This window comes from Pristis pectinata, chromosome 10 (assembly GCF_009764475.1).
Source record: "Pristis pectinata isolate sPriPec2 chromosome 10, sPriPec2.1.pri, whole genome shotgun sequence".
NCBI lineage: Eukaryota > Metazoa > Chordata > Chondrichthyes > Rhinopristiformes > Pristidae > Pristis > Pristis pectinata.
This window is the reverse complement of record NC_067414.1, coordinates 58,795,601-58,822,718: the sequence shown is the minus strand read 5'-3', so window position 1 is coordinate 58,822,718 and position 27,118 is coordinate 58,795,601. Positions and strand designations below refer to the sequence as shown.

Below are 27,118 nucleotides of genomic sequence, written 5' to 3'. Positions count from 1 at the left end.
TCCGGGATACAGAAATTTTGCTTCTGTGATTTCTACAGTTGCTTGGTTTGGAGAGTTACACATATGACTGGAATTTTATGCATGTGAAATGCCTTGTCATGTTATCAAAGCTCTTCTCTTTTCCTGATTAGTAATAAGGCATTGATAAAGATCAGTGCTGTGAGGACTTCTTGACCTAGAGTGTTGAAACACTTGGTGCATCCGGAAATGCAGTAAGTTAAACTACAATTTGTTCCATCAGTCCCTGTGTTTGCATTGAGCATGATGCAAGTTCAGAAAGAAATCCATTTTACTGTGTACGCCTCTTTACTCTCCTGTGACTTCAGTAGAGAGTATAATCAAATAGGAGATTCAACTGTGCTCTGTTTTTCTTAGGTGGTTAAATTAAAGTCAGGCTTCTGACTATTTGGATTTGTGCCCTTGGGTATGAGGAGCTTTTTCCCTGTTTGGAGCACTTCAGTTCCTACATCTCCCAGCTGCCACCCCAGTGTCATATTATCTAAAACAAACCTAAAAATTGAGTGTTGCCTTTGGTCATTCTGTCATGCAGTAAAATCCAGGTGGCAACTTGTAGCCTGCAATGAATTTGAAGACTATTATTTGCAATTGTATGCTATGTGAACAGAAAGCTCTGAGTAAAGCAACATTTGTAATGAACGATGGGGGTATTGATGGCCTTTGTTGCTTCTTGGGCATTGTAGAAAGGAATTGGAGGTGATGAGTACAGCACAAGCATCATGGGATGTGTATTTGGGAGGCTGTTGCTGGTTCCTCCAACCCTGCCTTTGATGCTCATCAATCTTGTAACATTTGATGTGTCACAAGAGGTTGCTTGGGCAGTCTTTTCCTTTGTTGCTTCCCTGCTGCTTCTGACTGTGTGTAGACCCCGGGTACACAAAGACCAAGTGTCACCATGTGGTGCAGATCTATCGGGATTCTGAGGGATGGGCCTGGCCATGTTGCCTTGGACCATTCTGGGATTGTGCCTCCACCTGTGCCTCATAGTTAAGTTAATGCAGAAGATCAGCTTTGACAACACATCGAGCAGGAAGTGGTATGCACAGAATGTCCTGGAGGCTGTGTGAGTGAAGGAAGTGGTGCATCCTGTCAGATTGTTCCCTGAGCAGATGAACAAAGTCATTTGGCACAGTGTCTTATCACCAGAGCTGTCAAACAAGCACAGAGACATCGCTTGGCTGCGGGTGAGAGCCCCTCCCTGTTATACCCTTCATGCACATTTGGAGCATGCTTCCCTTGAGGTGGCACTGGTAAAGATGTCATCCCTCTCACAGAATGGAAAGAGATGCAGTGGTCTTTGTTGAGATTCATCCTGAGCAGCTACATTACATTGGACTCTGTGTCTTACAGGCCGTTTCCAGGGATGGCATCTCCTGCTGCTGGAGGATCATCAACTTGGTGAAAGACGCGCTTTGGTCGGCCAAAACTTGATGACCTTCCAGAGCAAATAGCTGACCACAACTAGACATTCCAAGGTGCAGGATTCCTGGCTGAGGGACACACTGAAGCATGGTGTAACTGCTGCAAAGACTATGTGGGGAAAGGCCAGAGTAGAGGGTCCTTCCACCACTGGACACTGTGCTTGGGCCTGTGTAATAACCTCTTGAGATTATCGCTCATGGAGAGAAGAATGGGTGCCATGTTGACTTAATGAATGGAGATAAATGAATGTGCTGTGTTGTATAATTGCATGTTTTATAATTGCAGGAAAGCATATTTCTGAAAGAACAAAATATACACTGCTGAAAAGGGGCCCACCTCTTCTGTCTCCTTACCTTCTGGAGCAATCCACCAGCTGCATTTGGGAATCTTTGGCTCTGTCTTCTGACAGATATTAATGTGTTTTTGAACTTTCCTGCTGCACAGTTGTTTTGCTGGATACTCAGCCTCTTCAGCCAATGTGGGCGTTGAAAATGTGCAGCAAATGACTGGTTCCTGTTACCCAAAAGATGTTATTTCAGTTTGAGGAAAATCACATTAATTGTTAATTCTGACTGGGACTTTGTCCAAATAGAAAATCCATGATTTACCTGCTTCTGGCAGCCCCACAGACTTTCCCCAAAGTGCACATTCCATACTAATTTTACTTCTGGTTCTTTTGCCAAATGATTGTCAACTGGTTTATGGAAAATGAGATTTAGGATGAGTGTTAAAAATAGTTCATTCTTTCTTTTATTATCTTGCAATGGCCATTGTCAAAGTAAGAAAAATAAATAACTTTCACGTGTCACATCTTTCCCAGCTCTCAAAACCCTTTGTAGAATGAGGGAAGCATTGTCACAGCTGTGGAGGAAACTCGCCAATCCACTTGCATTCAGCAAGCTCTTCCCAATAGCATCATGATATTGAACAGCAAATCTGTGGTGTTGGCCAGGACCCTGAGCCAAATTGTAACAAAGGGTCTCGGACCAGAAACGTTAACTGTTTCTGTTTCTGTAGATGCTGTCTGATCTGCTGTGTGTTTCGAGCGTTTCCTGTTTTTATTCCTACTTTTCAATTCTATCTCTCCAAAAGTAACCCCCAAGTGCTTGGATTGTTCTTCTTTTGGCTTTACTTAACCTGTGCCATGACGACTAGTGACTGGTGCATTTGTACTTGTAGGTCCCCTTGTTCATCCAAACTACCTCCACTCACATCTATTCTTCTTTTCTAAAGTACCACCTCACCTTTATCTGTGTTGAACTTTATATGCAAATCGCTTGCCATTCTGAAAATTTATATATGCACTCTTTGTGGAGATGGGGATGGACTGAATGGCTCAATTGGTGGTCATGCTGCTGGAAAGAGTGAATAATGAAAGCTATATCAGGTGGAGCTGTAAGTAGGAGACAATGACTGACATCTGAAACACCAAAGAGGAGAGAGAAATCAAACTGCTGGAAATGTAAGATACAAGATTGAAGTATCTATTTATCTGAAATTGTTAAATTCTTCTGAGTGCTGAAATAATCAGAGCTTGTGTCACAGCTTTCACAAGCTCAGTGAGTTAGAAAGCCCTCCACAGCCAATACAGTATGATTGAAGTTGGGTCAGTATTGACTTGTAGGAAACATGCCAGCCCAACTGCACTCGGCAAGCTCTCAGAACAGCATTGTGATACCTGTCTGGGAGAGTTGGAGAGGGAATTCCAGAGCTTGAGGCCCAGATAGGTAAAGTTATGGCTGGGCTAGGCGAGTATTGGAAGTTTACCAAGGGTCTCAGGTGGACAAACAAAATGTTCTTGCAGGATTGTACACCCGCAGTGGGTTACAAGGACTGATGGTGGCAAAGGCACAGACAAATTTTGAACTGGGAATAAGATGAAGTGCCAGTGAAGGAACTGGATGGGGGCTTTGAGCCCACAAACTTCAGACTCGCGTGAGCCATGAGTAAAACTGTGGATTAAACTTGGGAAGAAAATTCAAATGCAGTTTGTTCCATCCCATTCTGTATTGACCTTCTGAATTTTCGACCTTCATCATGACTTCTAATCAGGGCACATATAAGCAGGTTTGGACATAACTGATAATGTTGAAACTATTGCATTGAGCCTGATGTGAACATTGTCCCTATTTCTGGGGATGGGATTAGTCTTGGATCTGTCAAGACCTTCAGCAGTGTATGACAGCCTGGCTGCCAAAACTCTGCAATTTGATTCATCCTGAGGTCAGCAATGCCGCGGTGTAATTGCAGATTCACGCATTCTTACTTAGTGGCAACTCCAGTAGCTTCCGGTTCCATCAAACATTAACCCAATAGTTCGCTATGATTTTGAACAGCAGATCGGCATAGCGGCATGTCTCTTCTATAAAATGCACCACAGTGACTCGTGCACCTACTCCAATGCCTTCAACCTCTATCACCAAGGAAAACAAAGGCAGTAGTCAAAATCAGAACACTGGAAGGACTCAAGATGGTCAAGCAGCATCTGTGGAGGCAAAAATTGTACATTGACATTTTGGGTCAAGACCCTGCATCAGGACTGAGTGAAGAAGAAAGCCTGCGAGAATGATGCAGTGCAAGTGGCATGAGACCGAGGCTTGATGGGTGATAGGTGGAAGCAGATGGGGAGGAGATGATGGGCAGATGGAACCAGGTGGGGGTAAGGGGTTAGAAAGCTGGATGGGTGAGTGTGTGCGGAAGGAGAACCAATGGGTTTACGCTACCCAACCAGAATGGGAGATGTCATTTGGAGACACTGCCCCTCACAGCTTCCCTTCCAAGTTGCCCGTCCTCCTGGTTTGGAAATAAAACGCTGTTCTTTCATCGTCGCCGGGTCCAAATCCTGGAGTGCTATCCTGGACAGCACTGTTGGAGTACCTTCAGAAGTACCACAGTTGTTCAAGCAGGTGGCTCGCCACCGCCTTCTCCAGGGTGATTAGGATGTGCAATAAATGCTGGCCTTTCTGGCCAATGGCTAGGTCCAAAAAAAAGAATAAATTAGGAAAAAATGACCTTTTAAAAGGCAATATCGTGGAGAAGCAGGTAGTAACATCAGAAGTACCTCCCTATAATAACCTTTTAATTAATGACGAGTGGTTAACAGATATGAATTTACTTGGAGAATGATAGGTTAAAATGTTCAGGCAGGCATCTCTTCCAAATAAACCATGAATAGATAGGACGTGGTCTCAGCAGTGGACTATACTAAAGTTCAATTAATTTTCTTTTGAGTTATGATCTGCACAGCTAATTTCATGAAGCTTTTGAAATTATTGGATCTTCTGGGTAACTTGGATGGAAGAAATGTGCACTCGCACCACAAAGAATTCCAGCTGAAATATTGCCAGCGGTCTCAAACTGGTGCGACATGAGAATCCTGATATATTAGTTTCAATAGGACTGTTCACCCCAGTGTTTTCCTTGCGTTGATTTCAAGCCTTGCCTTTTTGTTCTTTCCCCTTTTATAAGATTTATTGCCCTTTGGATGTTACTTTCCATTGCACTCTGCCCCCAGGGAAATTGGAGATTGGTAGAGATGATCAGTGGTCTGTTGGAAGTTGAGTGCGTTGTGAGGAACTGTGACAGGGGAACAGCAATAAAAATTTGTTTTGTGGTTAAGATGGGTGCGAAGTTGGCGGAGCAGCAATGGCACACAGAAGGCCCTCAGTTCAGGCTTCATTTGGATACTGGCAGCGATCAGTATGCCCCCTCACTGTGCTGGGGAGGCCAGGCCATTGGCGGACTTCCATATTAAGTTGGGACAGGGCAAAACAAGAGGGAAGGACGTGCTTCAGGCTGGATAAAATATATTTGTAGAGCTGCAAGGAATATTCTTGCTCTTCCTGGGCCTGCCTTTGAGCAACCTTTCTGCTTAGGCTGGCCATTGCCCAGCACATGAGTGGAGACAGTGCAGCACAGATTCCACGCCAAGTTAAAACAAAAACTGCTGGAAACACACGGCAGGTCAGGTGGCATTTTATGGAGAGAGAAATAGAATTGAAGCTTTGGGTCAGAGATTCATCGCCAGGATTGAGAAAGGTAGATAAAGCTGGTTTTATTATGAAAAAAAACCAATAAGATGCTGGAGGAACTCAGCAGCCAAGCAGCATCCGTGGAGAAAAGCAGGCGGTCAACGTTTCGGGTCAGGACCTTTCTTCAGGACTGAAGCTAGGAAAAGGGGAAGCCTAATATATAGGGGGGAGAAGCAGAGAAGTGATAGGTGGACAAAAGAGGGGATGCTGGGTGGGCACAAGGTGGTGATGTCCATCAACACCTTGTGCCCACCCTGCCTCCCCTCTTTTGTCCAGCTATCACTGCTCTGCTTCTCCCCCCCTATATATTGGGCTTCCCCTTTTCCTATCTTCAGTCCTGAACGAGGGTCCTGACCAGAAACGTTGACCGCCTGCTTTTCTCCACGGATGCTGCCTGGCCTGCTGAGTTCCTCCAGCATCTTGTTGTTTTTTCATCTGGATTTCAGCATCTACAGTCCTTTGTCTCTCTTTAGTTTTAAATTGCAGAGAAGGTGGTGGGAGAAATGTATTGGACAAAGGAATACCTGTGATAGGGTGAGGCCAGGCCAAATGGGGTAATGAGGCAGCTGGAGGGTGATTATTGTTTGTGTTATGTGTTGCTAACAGCAGGGCTATGGGAGATGCCAGGCAGACCAGAGAGGAGAATGGAGTCAAAATCAGGGGTGGATAACTTAAAGTAGAAATGGCCAGTTCTTATACAGGAAGAAAAAATGAGTCACCTAAAGTTGGAGATTTGATGCCAAGTGCAGAAGGCTGCAATGTGCCCAGACAGAAGATAAGATGTTGTTTTGAAAGCTTACATTGGGTTGTTACAACAGTGTAAGAAGTCACAAACAGAGAGGTTAGAGTGGGAATAAGTTGGGAATGGAATTAAAGTGGCTGGCACCAGGAAGCTCGGTGTTGGCCCTGTGGATTGACCTTGGGTGTTCCTGAAAGTGATCACCCAATCTTCATTTGGCTCCCCCAATGTAGGAGAAACCACTTGTGAACTCCAAATGCAATGTACTAGAATGGAAGGAGTGCAAGTAAATCTCTGCTTCATCTGGAAAGACTGAATGGTGGGAAGGTAAGAATTGAAAGGACAGGGGTTGTACCCCTGTGATTTTATTAGCAAGTGCCATAAGATGGGGATGTTTGGTGGGGAGGGAAGAGTGGATCAAGGAGTTGTGTAGGGAATGACTCCTTAAATGCTGCAGCACCAGACACATTCCCCTCTACTCCCCTGTCCTTTCACCAATTTGAGAGGATTATTCCCTTCACAACTCCCTGGTTTGATTTTCCTTTGTTCTGGTGAGGTCTACTTTCTGTTGAAGATTCATGTCCTTTAGATCAGTGGTTTTCAACCTTTTTCATGCTGCGACCCCCCAGAACATGTCCTTGTTAGATGGTGGACCCACAAAGTCAAACAATCGATAATTCATGCATACAACACTTAAATTACTGCACATAGGCCCTATTGAAATAGTGACTATTTCAATCACCGATAATTACCAGCGGTGTCTTTCAGTGTTCAGTTCAATGTGAAGGTTGTGCCTGCTTTGCACTGCAGAGTTTGTCCAAACGTGGTGGTATGTGCGACAAACATACACGTTTGTCATCCTCAATATTCAGTCTTGATCTGTATTTGGTTTTCATGGCAGTGACTGCAGAAAATGCTATTTCACACAAGTAAGTGTTTGCAAATGGTAACAGAACATTGACGGCTTTGCCAGACAGCAGTGGATACTCCTGGGAACATGCTATCCAGAACGACAACAGTGACATTCGGTTGAACTGCAAGCGCAAAGTCCTGTCAGATGACAGTTCAGCCAATTCTTCTTGTTCACGTCCAGTTAAATCAGTGAGCATGCATTCAAACGGATTTGGAATCCAATCAAACATGCTCGTGTCATCGTCGCCGAAATACTCATGGAAATAATGTGACAGCTGTTGAATATGGTTCAAAACGGTGCTCACAATGGCCTCTGTCTTAGTCTCATTCACTGTCAGAAAGTCAGCCAGCAACAGAAACACATCATAGACCCCTTGCTCGCATCTTCCCTTCCAGATACGGAGTTTTTTCTGGAAGGCATTGATTTTTGTCATGTGTTTTCAGAACATTTGAGCCAGGTCCTTGCAATAATAGATTAAGCTGTTCAAAATGTTGAAAATATCTGCAAGATAAGCTAATCTGGCAACCCACGTCTCATCTGTCAAGAACTGTGCCAATGATCTGTTATGCTCATTTAGAAAAATGAACAGTTCATCTCGCAATTCATATACATGCTGCACAACGCGGCCTCGTGACAGCCACCTGACTTCTGTATGTAGCAACAAATGCTTATGCTCGGCTTCCACTTCACGGCATATGTTTTCAAACAAATGATGATTGAGCATCCTGGCTTTGATAAAGTTAACCATTTTAATGCATGTGGAAAACACATCCGCAAGATTTTCATCCGTATCCTTTGCAGCCAAAGCCTCACAGTGAATCATGCAGCAGGTTGCTGCTACATGTGGAGCTACTTTCACTCGTGCGACTAGACCCGACTTCCGTCTCGTCATTGCAGCAGCACCATCCGTGCATACTCCAATACACTGTGTCCACGCCAATGCCGATTATACAAAAAAGGTGTCAAGCACACGGAAAAGTTCTTCACCGGTTGTACGCCCTGGGAGCGCCTTGCAAAACAAAAAGTCTTCCAAAGCCTCTCCTTCCCAGCAATATTGAACATAAACCAACAACTGCGCAGCGCTGGCAACATCAATACTTTCATTGAGCTGAATTGCAAATCTGACTTGCTGAAGATGTACTATCAACTGGCTCTGTATATCTTCCGCCATATCGCCAATTCTTCTGCTTACCGTGTTATCAGACAGTGGAATGGCTTTCAGTTTCTGACTGGATTCTTTTCCTAGTACAACTTCGCACATATCTACTGCTGCAGGCAGTATAAGCTCGTCTCCAATTGTGTGAGGCTTTCTCGTAATGCTACCAAATATGATGCGCGAAGAGCCTTCTCATTTACAGTGGCGCAGGCTGTCATTTTGCCTTTCTGCTTGAGGTACAGCATCTTTTGCCACTCAAAATATTCCTTCGGCTAACTGGCAATATCTGGATGCACTGTTGTTAAATGGCGCTTCAATTTCGCTGGTTTCATTGCATCGTTGGACAGTGTTCGCAAACACACAACATAGAGAGGTTGGTCTGCATTTGTCCCCACTGCGATGAAGCCATATGAAATGTATTCTGGATCGTACTTGCGTTGTTTTCTCTTTCAGTCACCCTTATCCCCTTCGTCATCAGAATCTTCCGGTTTCTGGTCAGCTTTTCTCTTCAGAAGTTTCTCCATACTCAGTTATACACACTGGACAGTTTAATTACTATTACTGATAAACAAAATTATCAAAACTAATCTAAAATTTACACGCTTGTGCACTTTTCGTTTAACGGTGACGTCACTGTGGCGTAAATGCACGGTAAGTAAGCAATATTATTAAGGCATACCAACAACGTCACTCAATCTCGCTAATACTACAGTGCACAACAGAATAGCAGTGAGTAGTGAACACTACTGACTACTCTGACTACACAAATTGAATATTAAGCGGCAGCTTACCAGAAGGGAACACCGTCTAAGTCTCTACGATTGTCGCCTATAACAGATGGAATAGATATGGCTGATCTTCTGAATAGTGGAAAAGTGAAGCAAGCAAGTAAACTATGTCTTTGTAACAGGTCACTTTTCCATTTTTTTTCTTGGCTTGCTCGTGGACTCCCTGGCAACCCGCTGCGGACCCCCAGGGGTCCGCGGACCTCAGGTTGAAAACCTCTGCTCTAGATCTCATTGTATGACACACAAAAGACTTCAGAGAAAGAAAATTATTAATCCAGTTTTCAGATTAATTCAGTTTCTTGTTTGGGATGTGAAAGAATATTGTTTACCCCTTCTGTAACATAATATTACACCCAATTTTCTAATAAGCTTGATGTTTAAGAATTAGTACATGCCTATTAGTGATATGCAGAGTAAAAAAATAAATGTTAATCACTTTTATCTTGTGTAGTTATTTTTATTTGTTCCATCCAATGTGCTGCTAATAATGTGGGGTGCAATGGTAACGTTTCACAAGATCCAACACAGGAAAGCTCAATTTGTTCTCATTCATCATTATGGTATCTCATCTTTGCCAAGGAATCAATTTGTTTATATTGTTGGGGAATTATCCATGACTTGTATTTTAAAATGTTCTGATACATCACGGAAAAGATGCTCCAACTAGAAAATGGGGGTAATTATTTTCTTATATTTACAACACTTTTTCCTTCAGGTAAATTCAAGGATAGATTTTTCTCACTGGACATTTATTCCTCCTGAACGTAGCATATTAGATGACGGAGATTAATAATCTCTGTCTTGATGCAGGGTTTTGACCTGAAACATCAACATTTCCTTTCCTCCTACAGATGCTGTTTGACCCTTTGAGTTCCTCCAGCAGATTGTTTGTTGCTCCAGATTCCAGCCTCTGCAGTCTTTTGTGTCTCCTTGGAGATTAACAGTCCTCTTGCATGTGACTCCTGAGTTGATTCGGAGATGGAATTAGAAAATTTGCACGATTTACAGCCAAGATGCAGTTGAGATGCAGCAGGAATACTTTGGAAATTAACAAAGTTAGAATCCTCAATCCTGTTGGGGGGAGGGAAGGGAATGAAAAAATTATTAATGCGAAGTGTTTTTATTCACAACTTGAATATTACTGGCATTGTGCAATGGATTTGTGCATTGTACAGTATATTTTGTTAAAGCATTTTGGAATCAAAAGAGGGGGAATTTGGGCACTGAGCAGTTAATGAAGAAGGAGTTAAAGGCAGTGACTAAAACACAGCGTTTTGGGAGTGGGTAAATGTGTATGAATGGAAAGGGTCGAGGATTCTTGAGATTAAGTCCAGAAAATGTAGCACAAAGTGGAGACAGGAGGAAGACCAGGTTCAGAAGAGCAGAGGAGGTGAACTGAGACATGGGGGCTGAAGGAAGTTTGTAGATATGTGGTGGAGTGAGGTCATAGATTCCCATGATTAATGGCATTCCCGTGGTTTGTGGCATCTTCCGAACTCTATTGAGATTGTATCAGCCTTGTAACAGATGTCTAGGCATCTGTCTTTACCTTTCAGTTTCCTTTTCTGTCTCTCCCTTTGATTCTGATTGTATGATAAATCATTTTGATGATTATCTGCCTTTTAACTATTTAATACAGGTTCCTGGATGCTGTATCAGGAGTCAACTCAACATTTTCATTGTCCTGTTTTGTAGGAGAATACATTGAAGGATTGACCGAGCAGGATCTACTCCTAATCCACTCATGTAGACAGTGGACTACAGTGACAGCTCACAGCTTGGAAGAAGGACACTATGTGATTGGACCAAAGATTGATATCCCTTTACAATACCTAGGTAAGATGAAAAAAAACTATGTGATTGGACCAAAGATTGATATCTCTTTACAATACCTAGGTAAGATGAAAAATAGGGTGAAAAAAATTGAGCCTTGCTTCTTTGAATGTGAAGATGCACACATCATGGTGTTGGAGCTCAGATTGATTTTCAGCTCCACATAATTTAATGCTTTGTTTTTGTAGTCAGGACTCAGGGAAACAGAGAGCAAGCATGTCACTTCCCTTTCTGACTCACAATCAATTACCAGTAAATCTTGACTGATGAAATTTTCGCAAGGAGTCATCTAGCATGACTTTTGATTGAAACATTTATAATATGGAAGCCTTTTGTGTCAGTGAAAGAAAGAACAAATATTGTAAATAAAATGGTGATGTACAGATGAACTGCATCATAAATAGTTTAATGATTTAGTCTGAGTGAATAATATCAACGTGTTGTTTGGAAGCCTCCGCTCCAAGCCAAGTCTGGACAGAGCAAGGCTTAATCTGAGCAAACTGTTTGATATTAACAATTCCAAACAGCACTTTATTTATTATTCACATTCATAGTCAGTTATGACTTGTTCTTCAACAAATTGGTGAGGCTTTTTTTTTGTCAAGGGACAATGAGGGATTGCCTTTACAGCTATTGTTACATATATGCAAGGTTCAATAAAAAGAAAAGATGCTGGAAATATTCAGTAGTTCAGGCAGCATCTGTGGAGAGCGGAACAAAGTTAACATTTCGTGAAACACTGACTCTATTACTCTCCACAGCTGCTCCCCATCCTGCTGAGTAGTTCCAGGTATCCTATTTCTATTTCAGATTGCTGTTTTTTTTTGCTTTTCAGAGTATTATAGCAAAGCAATACTAATTATTAATGAATGCTGTAATAACGTTAAAAACATAGAAGTTGATATGTGCAATAAAGCTTTTTTTGTACCTGGTTCTATAGTATATGGAGCTGGTTTGTTGAAAGCCTGCATGGAATGTTAATGTGCTTTACACCAAAGAGCTGTGGGAGTGTTGTGTTTATAGTGAATGTCTGGTCTTGCAAAATAAAGTCACTGGTGCCGACTCATGGAGAAAGTAACAAGAGAAGAAAATTTCAATGCTATTTGATTCTTTGCATTTTGTTTTGACCATAAGAATAAATGTTACCCAAAGCTGAGAAGTCTGCTTGCCAAAAAGTGCTTTGCAATGCTAGCACGTTGTTGAGTCCAATGGGAACTGATCTAGAAAGTGAGAGACTCTCCAGGAATTTTGAGCCTAAAGCATGAAATTTCTATTAATTGAACCAATTCAGAAAATGTAATTTCTGTTAAACCACTGTGATGTAGCTCAGTTATTCTGGGTTGCATTTATAGCAACCTCTGGCCATGAAGAGGAGCCACAGACATGCAGAACAAATTATCTATTTAAACAGATTGACACTGCTGCCTTGGCCTTTGCAAAGTAATTTTCTCCTTTCAATATTATACAAGAGAATTCTGCATTCCTTTCCTAATCTTAGTCCTCTCCACTGAATTTCTCTGATGGTTTATTTTCCAGCTTTAGGCTTTGACAGATGTCTGTTCAATTTCACTTGCCCAAGTGATGTTAAGCGTTCTGTGAATGGCACTCATTTGTTTTGAGATTAACATATACAAAAGTCAGAATTGTTGCAGAATAATGGAAAATATTTATTGGAAATTTCTGAAGGAAATATTAAAAGTATTTACATATATTTTTTATCTGAAACCAGATCCTGTGGCTTGCTAGTAGTATTGTGGCAAAATTCTGAACATGTAATTGTGAATGCTATAGATGTAGGAAATGCTGTTCAGTGTTGAGCTCCTCACTAGAACGTAGTACATAGAAAAGTGCAGCACAGGAACAAGTCCTTCAGCCCACAATATCTGCATGATCATGATGCCAATTTAAACTGATCCCATCTGCCTGTACATGGTCCATATCGTTCTGTTCCCTGCCAGTTCATGTGTCTTTCTAAATGCCTCTTAAATGTTGTTGTCGTGTTTGCTTCTACACCTTCCCTGGCAGCATGCTCCAGGCACGTACAACACTGTGGGGGGGACAAAAAACTTGCCTCGCAAATCTCCTTTTAAATTTGCCCCCTCTCACCTTAAACCTATGCCATGTTCCCAGGTTTGACATTTCCACCCTAGGAAAGAAACTCTGACTATCTACCCTATCTGTGCCTCTCATAATTTTATATATTTCTATTAGGTTGCCCCTCAGCCTCTAACGCTGCAGAGAAAACATTTCAAGCTTGTTCAACCTTTCCTTGCAGCTAATACACTTCAATCCAGGCAACATCCTGGTAAACCACTTTTGTACTTTTTTTTGATATGTGAACAATGAAAGAATCCTAACTTAGGTTTTAATGGGTATGAAACTAACACTATCTCTTTGTTCTTTCTTTCTTTTTCAATCTTTTTATTAATTTTCAAATTAATACAGAATAATACATATAACATTGGTAATTATACACGTAATACAAAGAGATCAGGAGGACAATCATGACATATATAGTCATAAAGAATAAAAAAAGATATATTCTAAGCCCCACGATTTCTTAGTAAACGAATATATTACAAAAAAAATCAAAACGAGAAAGAAAAAGATTTATTATATATAAAAAAAACCCAAATTGAAAAAAAATTATAAGTAATAAAATGAAACAAACTAGAAATAAATTTCAGAAAAAAACGACTGACATTTCTTGATAAACAAAGAGCATTATTATGTCGTCAACTCTGCTCCTCTAAGTTCAAAGATTATTGAAAAGGTATTGGTATTGGTTTATTATTGTCACTTGTGCAGAGGTACAGTGAAAAATTTGTCTTACAAACCGATCTTACAGGTCAATTCATTACACAGTGCAGTTACATCGTTAGTACAGAGTGCATTGATGTAGTACAGGTAAAAAAAAACAATAACAGTACAGAGTAAGTGTCACAGCTACAGAGAAAGTGCAGTGCAATAAATTGCAAGGTAATAACAAGGTAGATCATGAGGTCATGAGGTCATAGTCCATCTCATTGTATAAGGGAATTGTTCAATAGTCTTATCACTGTGGGGTAAAAGCTGTCCTTAAGTCTGGTGGTACGTGCCCTCAGGCTCCTGTATCTTCTACCTGATGGAGAGGAGAGAGAAGAGAGAATGTCTCAGGTGGGTGGGGTCTTTGATTATGCTATATCATATCTATATGATCATATGATCTATCTCATATGAAAAATATTGAATGAATGGACTGCCAAACTTCCTCAAATTTAAGCAAAGAATCCACAGTGCCACTCCTAATTTTTTCTAAAGTTTAAATATGATATAGTTTGAGAAAACCTTTGAAAAGTAGTGGGAGGTATCGGATCCTTCCATTTAAACAAAATGGATTGCTTGGCCATTAATGTAACAAAGGCAATCATGCGACAAGCAGCAGCAGATAAGTAGCCCAAAAACTGCAGTGATTGGGCGAGGTTATAAATCAATATTCAATACTGTTGAAATAATATTAAAAATGTCTTTCCAATATTTTCCAATAGAGGACAGGACCAAAACATATGTGTCAGGGAAGCCACCTCCGAATTACATCTATCGCATATAGGATTTATATGGTGATAAAAACGGGCTAACTTGTCCTTCGACATATGGGTCCCGTGAACCACCTTAAATTTTATCAAAGAGTGTCTGGCACACATTGAAGATGTGTTAACTAATTGAAGAATTTTCTTCCATGTCTCTGTGGGTAAAAGTATCTGGAGTTCTCTTTCCCATTCATTCTTAATTTTATCAAATGTCTCTGGACGTATTTTCATAATGAGATTATAAATTATTGCTATCAAAGCCCTCTGATAGGGATTAAAACCTAACATTTTTTCCGTAATTTCAATTTTATATGGAGTTGGAAAAGAAGGCATAGTAACTTTTAAAAATTTCTAATCTGTAAGTATCGATAAAAGGGTGATCTAGCAAATTGTATTTATTAGACAACTGTTCAAAAGATGAAAAAAACAGTTATCAATGAATAAATCATGGAAACATGTTATTCCCTTCATTTTCCATAAAGAAAAGCTGAGTCAATTTTGGATGTTGAAAGAAAAAAATAGATTGAATGGGGCTCGATAAGTTAAATTTATTCAATCCAAGAATTTACGGAATTGAAACCATATTTGTATCGTATGTTTAACTATTATATGTGTACACAATTTAGTAAGTGCAAAAGGGAGTGGGGCTCCTAAAATAGAAACTAATGAAAATCCTTGCACTGATTCATACTCAAGGTATACCCATTTGGGACATTGAATTACATCTAAATCTTGTGCCCAAAAAATTAAATATCTGATATTAATTGCCCAGTGATATAATCTAAGGTTAGGCAAAGCCATGCCACCATCCTTTTTAATTTTTGTAAGTATTTCTTACTTAACCTTCGGTCTTTATTCTGTATTTCAATAACTGTGGAAAATTCTTTCTGTAAAATACTGAAAATCAGGCCAACTTTGTTTTGGATCATTTCATTCCTATTTCAAAAGAGATTCCCATTATCAAGGAGAACTTGAGACTTGCATCCTGACCCAGATGGGGTTTAACTAGTAAATGACTGCCAAACAATGCAGAACCTTTCAGCAGGTCCTGGAAGCAAAGGGAAACAAGTACAAAACTGGAAAAAGAGGGCAGCGAAGGAAAAGACAATGGTAAAGCAGCAGCACGATAAAAGAAAAGCCCAAGATAAGATATCTTTATTAGTCACATGTACATCAAAACACACAGTGAAATGCATCTTAGTGTAGAATGGGCTGGGGGCAGCCCGCAAGTGTTGCCACACTTCCGGTGCCAACATAGCATGCCCACGACTTCCTAACCCGTACGTCTTTGGAATGTGGGAGGTGATAAGATGATGATGATGAGAAGGGGAGAAAAACTGGGGATCAGGATAACCCAAAGCAAAGGGAGGGCATGAAAAGAAAATAGTGGCAAGAAAAGTAAAGGAATTCCGAAGATATTTTAAGCACATTAAGAGCAAGGTAATAACTAAGGGAAGAATATAAGAGAACAATAAGGTAACCATTGTGTGGAGGCAGCGGATGTGGTCTTCATGAAAGGAGATTGTGCTGATATTGTAATGAAAGAAGACAGGTGTGAAATACTGGAAGGGATAAATGTTGTAAAATAGGAAGTTTGAGCAGGTTAGCAAATCCAAAAGTGGGTAAATTTGTAGCACTAGTTGAAATACACAAGGATGTTAAGCATAAAATAAACAGACTGTTAAAAGAAGGGAGGAAATTGCAGAGGCTCTGAGCTTTGCTTTTCAATGAACACTGATTACAGGAGTGGTGTCAGATGCTTGGAAGACAGCTCATGTTGTACGGTTGTTTTAAAAGAGAGGAAGTGTTATACTGCATAATTGCAGGCCTGTTTGGTTAACTTTGAGAATGGGCAAATTGTTGAAATCAATTCTGAGGGATAAGGTAAGCATTCTTCTAGAAAGGTACAAATTAATCAAGGATATCTAGCAGGGACTAACTTGATTAAAATTATTTGAGGAGGGTTGAGGAGGGTGGAGCACTTGTTGTGCTCTCCATAGATTTTAGCAAGGTTTTTGACAAGGTCCAACATGATTGTAAGGTCCAAAGTGTAGAAGTCCAAGGGAAAGTAGTGAACTGTATCCAAAATTGGCTGAGTGGCAGGAAGTAAGGAGTAATGGTTGATGGATCTTTAAGGACTGAAAGACCACAGCTCACTCTTTCTTGATTTGCCTTTAATCAATGATTGGGACTTCAGTGTTGGGGCCATGACGAAGGGGTTTGCAGATGATACAAATATGGGCTGTGCAGTTAACTATTGGGAGGAAATTATTAGGCTGCAGGGAGGTGTGGGTAGTTTAGCCAACTGGGAAGAAAAGTGGCAAATGGAATTCAAACCAGCAAGAGGTGAAATAATGTTTCTGGGAAGGTGTAACAAGGTAAGGGATCAGACAATAAATGGCAAGATATTGAGAAGTGTGAAGGAACAAACTGTCCTAGAAGTGCACCTTTAGATAGCAGAACAGGTTCATAAGGAGGTTAAAAATACATTTGTTATGCTTTCCTTTATTCGCCAACATAAAAATGTAAAAGCAGTAAAGCCTTTCCATGGTTGTTAATGGCACAAATTAGACCACAGCTTGAGTGCTATGTACAGTTCTGGTCATCATTCAGAGCAAGGATGTGATTGCACTGGAGAAGGTGCAAAGGAGATTTACAAGCATGTTGCCAGACCTGGAAAATTGTGGTTCCAAGGGAAGATAGAAAGACTTGAGGTTGTTTCTTTGGGAACGGTGGAGACTGAGGAGAGACTTATTTGAACTGTTTTAAATTATGAGGAGCATAAGTAGAGAAAGTCAGAAGGTCAATCTTCCTTAGGTGAAGGGTCAAAACCAGGAGGCGTGGATTTAACATAATGGTAGAAAGGTTAGATGGGAAATGAGTTAATTTTTCACCCAGAGTGTGGTCGAGGTCTAGAACTCATTGTGTGAAGGGTAGGTAGAGATAGAGCTATGTTTGCATTTAAACAGCATTTGGATGTATGACCTGCAGCAATGGCTGTAAGGTGGGATTAAATGGACAGCTCATTTTCAACCTCTGCAGAAATGATGGGTTGAATGGGTTCCTTCTGTGTCCTAAGTTTTCGATGATTTTAATTTTTTTGCTTAAATCTTTCTATAGTTTTCAGTGCCATGTAAGCAAAACATGAAAAACCTTCCAGGAAAATGTATTACTTAAAGTGAATTGAAATGAAGCTTGATTAATTTTGTAAAGATGAAAACTAGTGGTGTAAACTTGACTGCCAATTAAATCAATCATAGGAACATTTCCCTCACTACTGAATTTGAAGTATTATGGCTCAGAAGAATGCTTCTTTGTGCTGTTTCCGCACCACCCCCCCCAGGTAGGCAGGTTTTAAAGGTTTGCTTAGTGTTGAGCAATAAAAGTCTTGTAAGCTGTTGCATTCTGTCTGCTTGGTGATCAATCCTGAATGGAGATCTGGAGTTGAAAGCGGAGATCTGGAGTTGAAAGCAGAGATCAGTTGAACTAATTCAGTTTCGCTTGTCGTAAGCCCGTAAGCGCCATTCATGAAAATTTCCTCAATCCTGATATAAGCTGGGATTCTGCAAACATTTTAGCCGATGTTCTACCAGAAGTACAATGAGTACAAAACTGTAATAACAACATAAACATTGCCACTGGCTCACATGTGTGACAAGCTCAGCCTCTGTTTCCATATAATTTTCTTTCTGTACTCTGACGTACAGTGTCTCCCAGTTAACTAATGTATCAACTTCAAACATTCTCATTCTGCTGTTGCACCCTACTATGGTCTTGTCCTTCCCCAGCTCTGCAAACTTGTCCAGCCCCAAAACCCTGCAAGAAATTTATGTTTCTTTCAGTCTGTCCTCTTGATCACTGCCGATATTATGCTCCACCATCTTGGCCGTGCCTTCAGCTATAGGAGCCTCTCCTCAACCTCTCTGCCTCTCCAGCACTCTTTCTGTCTTCATTACATTCTTTAAAATGAGTCTCTTTGGCCAGGCGTTTTATCATCTGTTCTGATACATTTCTTTCAGTTTTCAGTACTTCTGAGATGCTTTAAGACATTTTGCTACAGTAAAGGCAACTTCATAAACATAAATTATTTTGTGAGACAAAACTTTACTTGTTTTCCATTCCCAACAAGTCTTTTGAATGAACACTGTTCTTTTGCTCTTTGGATGACCTTCTCTTTGCACTCCATGACCATCGCTGGAATGATCTGCAGGAATGTTGCTCTTGTTGAGATAAATTTGATTTTAATTCTGAAAAAGTTTGATCAATTAGTTTTATGGATATAGTGCAGGGTTAATCCTAACTTACTGCAAAAGTCATGACTGATATTAACAATGATTGTTCACTTTGCACAAGAAACCCTCTTCACTTTAGAACCAAAGTTCAGTGGCTCTAACAGTCCAAGTTTCATAAGGGATGATCTTCACTTGCTGCTTTGTTATGCTGGGAGCATGCTGCGTAAATACTCAGGATGTAGCAATGTTGCCAAGGTGCCCGAGGGAAACTTGGTGCTGAAAAATAGCTTGCTGCCAAAGTCTGGGGTGAACTGAAGAAGTAGGAAGCATATTTTTAAAACCTTTTCCTGAAGAATAGTGTGGGCTTTTCTCCAACTGAGAGACAACCCTTCTGGAATCATTCACTGTTTGCCTTCTCCAATGTCTGCATACTTTTGTCCTATAATGGAATCTTCACATTATTTTAACAGATCATGGGCACTGCACTCTACTTTGTGCAGTACTCATGGTAACTCCCTGGAGAATAGCCCAAATGTCTCCAAGTCCCACAGATACAGAACAGGAGAAGAGGTATTTCCTGGGGGTCATTCATTTCTGCATCTTGCACATGACCCAAACTTGCATTAGTTTTAGTGAAATCATCTGGGCTGTAAAAACAGAAAATGCTGGAAACACTCAGGGAGTCAGACAGCATCAAAAAGAGGAAAAAGTCAACATTTTTAGGTCTTCTTCAGAAGTGGAGTTGTATTTGCCTTGTTGCCAGGGATGAAATAGGTTGAAGTTGGGACTGTAAGCCTAATTGCAATGATCCATTGAGTAAAGCTAGTAACTAGCCACCATCACTTTTGCATCATATCCATGATACTTTTACTGAGTGAATTGGAAATAAATTACTTGTGCTGGTACTGAGCTGTGGCACAATAACAGGAAGCAAGGTCAACATCAGTGATGATCAGATTTGTTAACAAAACTAGCCCCAGTGCTGAGAAATAGCTGAACATGTAACACAGTCCATTGCTGTTGACATAATGGTGCCCACATTTCTGTATACCTTGGCACAGCCTGTGTTTGTTAGTTAGGCCCATTGGGATTCTTCATATATATAAAACAGATCAGGCAAGAGCAGCCGGTCCAGACTTAATAAATGATTTCAGTTTGAATTACTGTCAGAGCACTTTAATCTAAAGCTACTTATTATGTCTGAATTGTTGAATTGATTTGACGCAGCAGTAGATGGTAATAACTATGTCATTCAAAGGATAATGGCACTGGATGTGGATTTTATTCTGTGTCTGAATGTAGATTAATCAACTGAATGTTTGCTGTCAGTGGCTCAGCTGGAGTGGGCCAGCCTGCTGTTTGGCTACCTATCCAGAATGGTGTCTCCAGTATATTTAGTTTTCAAAGGATTTCAATATTTGAATCAGGATCATTGTTACTCGGAGTTCGTTTTTATATATGCTTGCGGGAGCTGTCAATCATCATGACCTCAGTCTAGTATCATTTTTTTTTCTCAAGCTTTGAGACCCCGTGAAGACTGTGTGCTCTTTGATTATGAATTTATGACTAAAAAGCTGGAAATATTGTGGGCGTGAAGTGGGTTTAAAATAAAGCTTCTGATGGGTGTGCAGAAGAGTGTTAACCAGTCTTCCAGTGGATTGAATGCCCGCTGACCTTAGTTTCTCTTGGACCATGTGAAAAAAGTGGGCATAGAGCAGATGCACGTAGCAGCCCACCACTGGATAGGAGCCCACAGCAGAGAGGAATTTGGGATATCTTTGGACCTCTGAGGCAGCAGCACATTGAAGAAGTTGGAGAAGTAAGAACCTTTTGAGAGATTGAGGTCTAAATTTCTGTGAAGTTCATGGTCTCTGGAAGCTGGAATTTTAATAATGCTGAGTGTCCCATATTTTGGGATCACTGAAATCAATTGTTGCGTCCCTGAAGATAAAATTCCCATGCCTGTGCATTGATTTCAGTGTACTCCTGCAAATGTGCTGCTTCTGCTGTACTTGGCTGCCTTGGAAGCAGCGACTCGTGTTTCAGTCTGGATTACTTTTTTCGTCAGTATCTTTGGGTGAGACAGGTCCAAGTCACTTCTGTTTTTCATGTCAAGTGGAAGTGGTGAACAGTTTTTAGCCTCATATCTTTGGGTGGCAGTGGAAAACCATGATCAGTAATTATAAGTAAAAATGTGGGGGTTGGCTGGAATGGGGACCACATTTAGAATTCATGTCATAAATTCTGTGAGATGGAAAGAGGAGCAGATCTTAAGGAATAGAATATTGTGGGCACAATTTTACACAGATAAATTAGGTCATATTATTTTAGTGCTGCATTACATTGAGCCTGTTTGCAGAATGATGCAATGAAAACCACATGATATACCTTGATTTGTGCCGTTCTGGGAGGCCCCACTGCCCCTCCTCCTCGCCGTTCTCTCCCTCGCCAAATCAGAGATTACTTCCCACCACATTCCAGCACCATTTTGGTGATTTCTTGTATTTCCCTGATTTCCCAGTATTCCATTGAGCAACATGTGATGTTGAACTCCTTGCCATTGAAAGTCAGTTTCCGACTCACTCTGGGCTGCTATTAGGAGGCTGTTCTGCACAAGTCACTGCTGCAGCGAGCAGATATCACAATTTCTGTAGTGTTTTTGCTATTTGGTTTTCATATGCTAAATGCATCATTAGTTCCTGCTACTTGGCATTTAATGTTGTTGTTTAAAACAGTATTTTGCGATTCATAAATTAGTAAATCCTGCATTATTGAAAAATCTCGATTTCCATCTTACAGCTGCAGACTGCACACCTTCTCTGCACATGTAGTGAGAAACCCACCAATTAGTGTATTTTGTGTCTAATCGACAGGAATTAAAAGTCATCATTTGTAAGTGAGGTTTGTTTCTGATTTGATCTCGAATTCTTGCCAAAAGTGTATGGCTTGATGCGCTATATTAGTTGGACTGGCACATGGAAAATATCTGCAAATGAGCTATCTGTCTGCAATCCAAGTAATTGAATCATTGTGCCTTACATTATTTATTTTCTCAATTGTGCAGAGCCAAGATAGAAGACCTCAAAAAGCAATTAGAGTACTTATTCACTTCAAAATACCTTTCATCTCATATTTGAATTGGATGTGCTTTACTAGATACTCGTTTTGATAAATAATCTAGTCACATGGGAATTAACTGGTTGATTATTCAGTGTTCTGGATTACATGAAAAAAACAAGTCCAGCAAATTATTTAATTTAGATCTTTCTGGATGTATATTTTCTGGTGTAAAACATTAAGTAATACTGATGTTGTGATGTAATTGAATTAATAAATATTTGGTGTAAAATTATGCTGTGAAATATTGGGCTGGACCATGCCTGCCCCATCTTGCACCTCGCATTGGACTCGTGCAGAATGCCTATAGTTGTACTTGGTGTTTGTGGCCACACGGTTTGCCGGTGTCCCTGAGGTCTTGCTGCTGCAGCTGTTCTATGTACTATGACTTGGTCTTGAGCAGCACAAACTGCCTCTGACAGGTCAGAGATGTCTAGGAACAGTTGAAATACATTTAAATAATTTAAAATTACTTCTAGAAATGTGACAAATACTTTAATTTAAAAACATGTTCAATTTAAAAACGTTCAACTTAAGTAAATTCTTAATATAACACAAAATATAGGTAAAATATAACATGCCGCTCAGCTTCACTTTCTCTTCCATCTGGGCCAATGACCCGACTGAAATGAATGGAGCTGTGCTCGCTGACACTTCAGTCTTCAGTTCAGTGCCTTGTGGAGCACCCCTTGCCTCAGGGCTGCAACCAGGACCTCAGTGGGAGGTCGGATGTGCCGGCACCTGTGCCCCAGTATATTCTGTGGTTTTGCGCTGCAGCGTGCAGACATGGGGTAAGGAATCCATCACCGAGTGCTGGAATTAGCTGGCTGTTCTTGGTGAAATCAGTTCTAGCCATTTGCATAATCTGACCCATTGAACTTGGAACTGGTTGAGTATCTTCCATTGCTTAGACATTCTGTGTGTTGTTTGCAGATTAAAATTCCATCATAAGCGTGTGTCCACCTTAATCTAACTTTATCCTAAGGGGCCCTACTCTTTCCCTAGTTACCCTCTTGCCCTTATTGTACTTACAAAATGCTTTGGGATTTCTCCTTAATCTTATCTGCCAGTGATAATTTTTTGCCCCTTCTATGCCCTCCTAGTTAGGTTGACTGGCTTTGCATTTACTGGAGCTTTGGAGAACGAGAGGGGAATCTAATTGAAACTTACAAAATTCCACACAGACTTACAGACTGGATGTTGGGAGGATGTTTCCCCAGACAGGGTGTCTAGAACAAGGAGCCACAGTCTCATGATACAGGGCAAGACACTGAAGACTGAATTCAGCAGAAAAATCTTTCATTCAGAGGATGGTGAACCTGTGGAACTTGCTAGCACAGAAAGCTATAGTGGCCAAGTTGCTGAGTGTATCTTAGAAGGACATGGATAAATTTCCAAACACACAAGGCATCGAGAGAGAACGGGAATATATTTCAAAATGGAAGAGTAGCCGTGATCATTTTAATTGGCAGAGTAGGCTTGAGGGAGTCAATGGCCTGCCCCTGTGCTTACTTCCTATGTTTCTATGAATGCAGAGCAAGTAACTTCCAATCTCAATCAATGTGAAGTGACAATTTGACAGCAGCTTTCCCATTTTGGAAAGTTTGGAGTTCCCATCTTCTGCCTTCTTGCTACCTCTAGCCATTGAATACACATTCAACAACTGATAGGACCCCCACCACCACTGTTTGAAGAAATCATCAACTACCTACAGACTAGCTGTGTTTGCTTGTTGCTGGCTTTGTTTTAAAACTGTTTGTTGCTTTCAAATTGCTGACTGGAGTGGCAGCTGCTGATGGACTTTTTGTGGATTCCAGCACTTCCGAGCAAAGAAATAGTCTCAGACCTGGGTGGATTAATAGGCATTCCCTGTAGAACACAATGTAACGGTGTGAGGGAGCAGAGGCCGTGCAGACCGGGACAAGCTGAAAGAAGAGTGAGGAGGGAGGACAGCTGTCAGCAGAAAACCACCACAATGTTCACAGAGCAGTTCTCTCTCCTCTCTGAACTTAAGTGATTCATACTGTATGTTGCCATCTGTGTTTCAGTGAAGATATCCTCACTGAACTCTGCTGCCTTAACTTCAGCCTAAGAGCAGGGCCAGAAGTGTATTTGCCATGGTTGTCTTCTGTGTGTCTGACTCCTAGGTTGGGGCTGGAGATATTTGTAGCATGTTGACCATTGCCACTAAAGTTTACTATTCACTATAGACTGCAACAGAGGGAGGCCATTTAGCCCCCAAGCCTGTTCCTCAATTTGGTGAGATCCCAGTTAATCTGTGACTTAAATCCACTCAACTGTCTTTGTCCCATATCCCTTAGTGTCTTTGATGAATAGAAATCTGTCATCCATGTATTTAGAATGAACCATTAATCTATCATCAATTGGCATTTGGAGAAGAGTTCCAAACTCCCAGCACTGCATGAAGGAGTATTTTCTGAACTTCATTCGTGAAAGGTCTGGCTCTAGTTTTTAGTCTAAATTTCCTCTTCCTGGAATCACCAACAGGCAAAAGTAGTTGCTCTTTAACTGCTGCATCCTGTCAATTCTCATCAATATGTTAAAATGTCAATGAAATTGCAGTTTAAACGGCAAGGGGATCAACTTTCTGTCATCTGTCCTTGTAATTTAACCATTGGTGTCCAGGTGTCTCCTTGTTCTCCTTCCAAGGATGGTATCTCATTCTTTGGATGTGATGCTCAGAATTGCTCTCAGTCCTCCAGGTCGGGCCTAACTAGGGCCCTGTATAGCTGAAAATAACTTGTATCCCAGTCTTTAGCTTTTCTGATTACTTTCAGCGACATGATTTTCAGTTCATGATTTTAGTAGTCTCTTTGGACTTTCACAACAATTACAAGGATCTCTATTCGATGGTCAAATGTTAATGATGTTGCATTAACAGGTTCTGAATAACAAGATCTAAAGACCTAGAATCTTCATGCCAGCTTCTTTTCATTCCTTCTTGCCAAGGGGCAGCAAGTTGGAGACACCTGACTTTGCTTTCTTCGTAGGTTTTAAAACCTGTCACTCAGTTATCTTCTGTTATCCGTGGACTGGGATCTGAAAGCTGCACATGATGATGTTTCACAGCATAATGAATGTCAGTAGACCACATAGACCAAGTAGTGAGCATTTTCCTGTAGCACTCGGTGCAGTATTTTTTTAGGCATTGATGATAAGTGTTTGTGATCTATCGATACGAAACCATTCTAAAAGTCTAGTGAGTGTTACCTCAAGCTTCAGTTGAACTGTAGTGGAAGCTTGTTTATCTTTATTAGGTAATGGCTAAAAAGCCACTTAGCAACCAATTCTAAATAATAATAGACACTTCCTTGAGTTATATACTGGAAGCTATCCTAATTATTTAATGTAATGCATTTAAAGAAAAATTAAAAAGAACTGCACCACAGAAATTACCACAAAGTTTAATAGCAGATTTAAGCATGGTTGTCTGGAAATTGCACACATTATTCATGCACAAATCATGCATAAGAACAGTTTAACGTTGATTAGTTTGCACTGGTGATCGTTTCCAGGTCACTTAATGCCCATTGGGAAATTAGCTTGTGAACTCCTGTGTGCGATTCCCATTGACATGTTTTGTGCATGGGAATAGCGCACAAATTTGCCATTACCAAATTTACTTATGCATTCTGGTCACCCCCATTATAGGAAGGATGTGGAGGCTTTGGAGAGGGTGCAGAAAAGGTTTACCAGAATGCTGCCTTGATTAGAGGGCATGTGCTATGAGGAGAGGTTGGACAAACTTGAGTTGTTTTCTCTGGAGCGGCAGAGGCTGAGGGAAGACCTGATAGAAGTTTATAAGATTATGAGTAGCAAAGGCAGGGTAGATAACCTGTATCTTTCTCCCAGGGTCAAAATGTCTAATACTGGAGGGCATGCATTTAAAGTGAGAGGGGTTAAGTTCAAAGGAGATATGTGGGGCAAGTTTTTTTTACAAAGTGGTGGGTGCCTGGAATGCACTGTTAGGAGTTGTAGTGGAGGCAAATACAATAAAGGTGTTTAAGAGGCTCTTAGATACACAAAAATATGCAGAGAATGGAGGGATATAGACCTTGCGTAGGCAGAAAGGCCTAGTTTAGTTAGGCGTCTAATTAGTTTGGCACAACATCGTGGGCCTAAGGGTCTGTTTCTGTGCAGTACTGTTCTCTATTCTATTTTGGTGCAACCTTCAATATTTGTACTTAAAACACAGAACAGGAACAAAATCTGCAGCAGATCAAACACAAGACAGGAATTAAAGTGTCCCCCGTATGATCTCAGTGTTTTACTCTCAGCCCCTGCGAGATTCACTTTTCAATGTTCACGTCATCAAGCTTCCCTGTACATTTCCTCAATAATCATCGCATTCCTCTGTAATGCGCCTCTTGCCAGATTCTGCAATGTCTGCCAGACTGTTCAATTTGTCATTTGCAGTGGCACGGGGCCACTTGCAGTACAGGACTTGATGAGTGCATTGGGTCGGCAGGAGGGTGCTGAGTAACGTGGGAGGGACTGTCTCCTCATTCCCTCCCTCCATCCTTCCGGTCTGTTACTCCGACATGGTGACTGCAAGCTCTGCATGCAGCTCCCGGGGGCAATCGCACCAGTCCTGTTTTGCTGTATGAATCTTTGTGCAAAAAGTCTTATCATTACTTTTGTGAAATTTTGTGAATTTGTTCTGCAAGGTTTTAAGTGTGCTTTAGCAGAATACACAGCATGTGTGTATTGTGATAAAGCATACTTAAAGAGGATGGTGAGCTGCAGTTTCTGGGCAAGGTTGTCTTCCCACCATTTTTAAGCATCGGGCTATTCTGTTTTAATAACTCTAGAAATTGTGGGTTGGGAAACTGTTATTCAATTTTTATGGTAACAAAGAGGATTGAATGGAGCCTTTAATTGTTCGAGCAATAAATTTGTTGAAAGTTTGTATGTTGCACTAACCCCTGCAGTGAAATTAACAATATCAAAACAGAGCATGGAGTTAACAGATGAAAGATAGCACATGTACAATATGTGGCTCCATCCCATTCATTAGCAGCGGATGGTGACAGGATGATTTTAGTTTTATTTTGAGAGAGTGAGATCATTTAACCACTGTGGCACATTGACGGTCTGAGTGCTGCTTACTTTGGCGGTGATGCTTCCTAATAAATAAATAATATGAAACATACAGATGTGCCTCTTCATCATTGCGCCTGAAATAGACAAGTGGGAGGCTGGGGGAGGGGTTTTGAGAACAACACTCTGATTTGGAAGTGCCCTTTTTGCTCATTTCTGAAAGATGATGTCAAATAATT

General features: G+C 40.8%; 1 protein-coding gene across 1 annotated transcript in view; it reads left to right on the top strand.

Moving 5' to 3' along the window:
* Positions 1–27,118, top strand: part of gareml (GRB2 associated, regulator of MAPK1-like) — a 137,805-nt gene that overhangs the window by 39,756 nt on the left and 70,931 nt on the right. Inside the window, 1 exon segment of the mRNA XM_052024669.1 lies at positions 10,763–10,903. Within this exon segment, the coding sequence (XP_051880629.1) occupies positions 10,763–10,903 (141 nt within the window).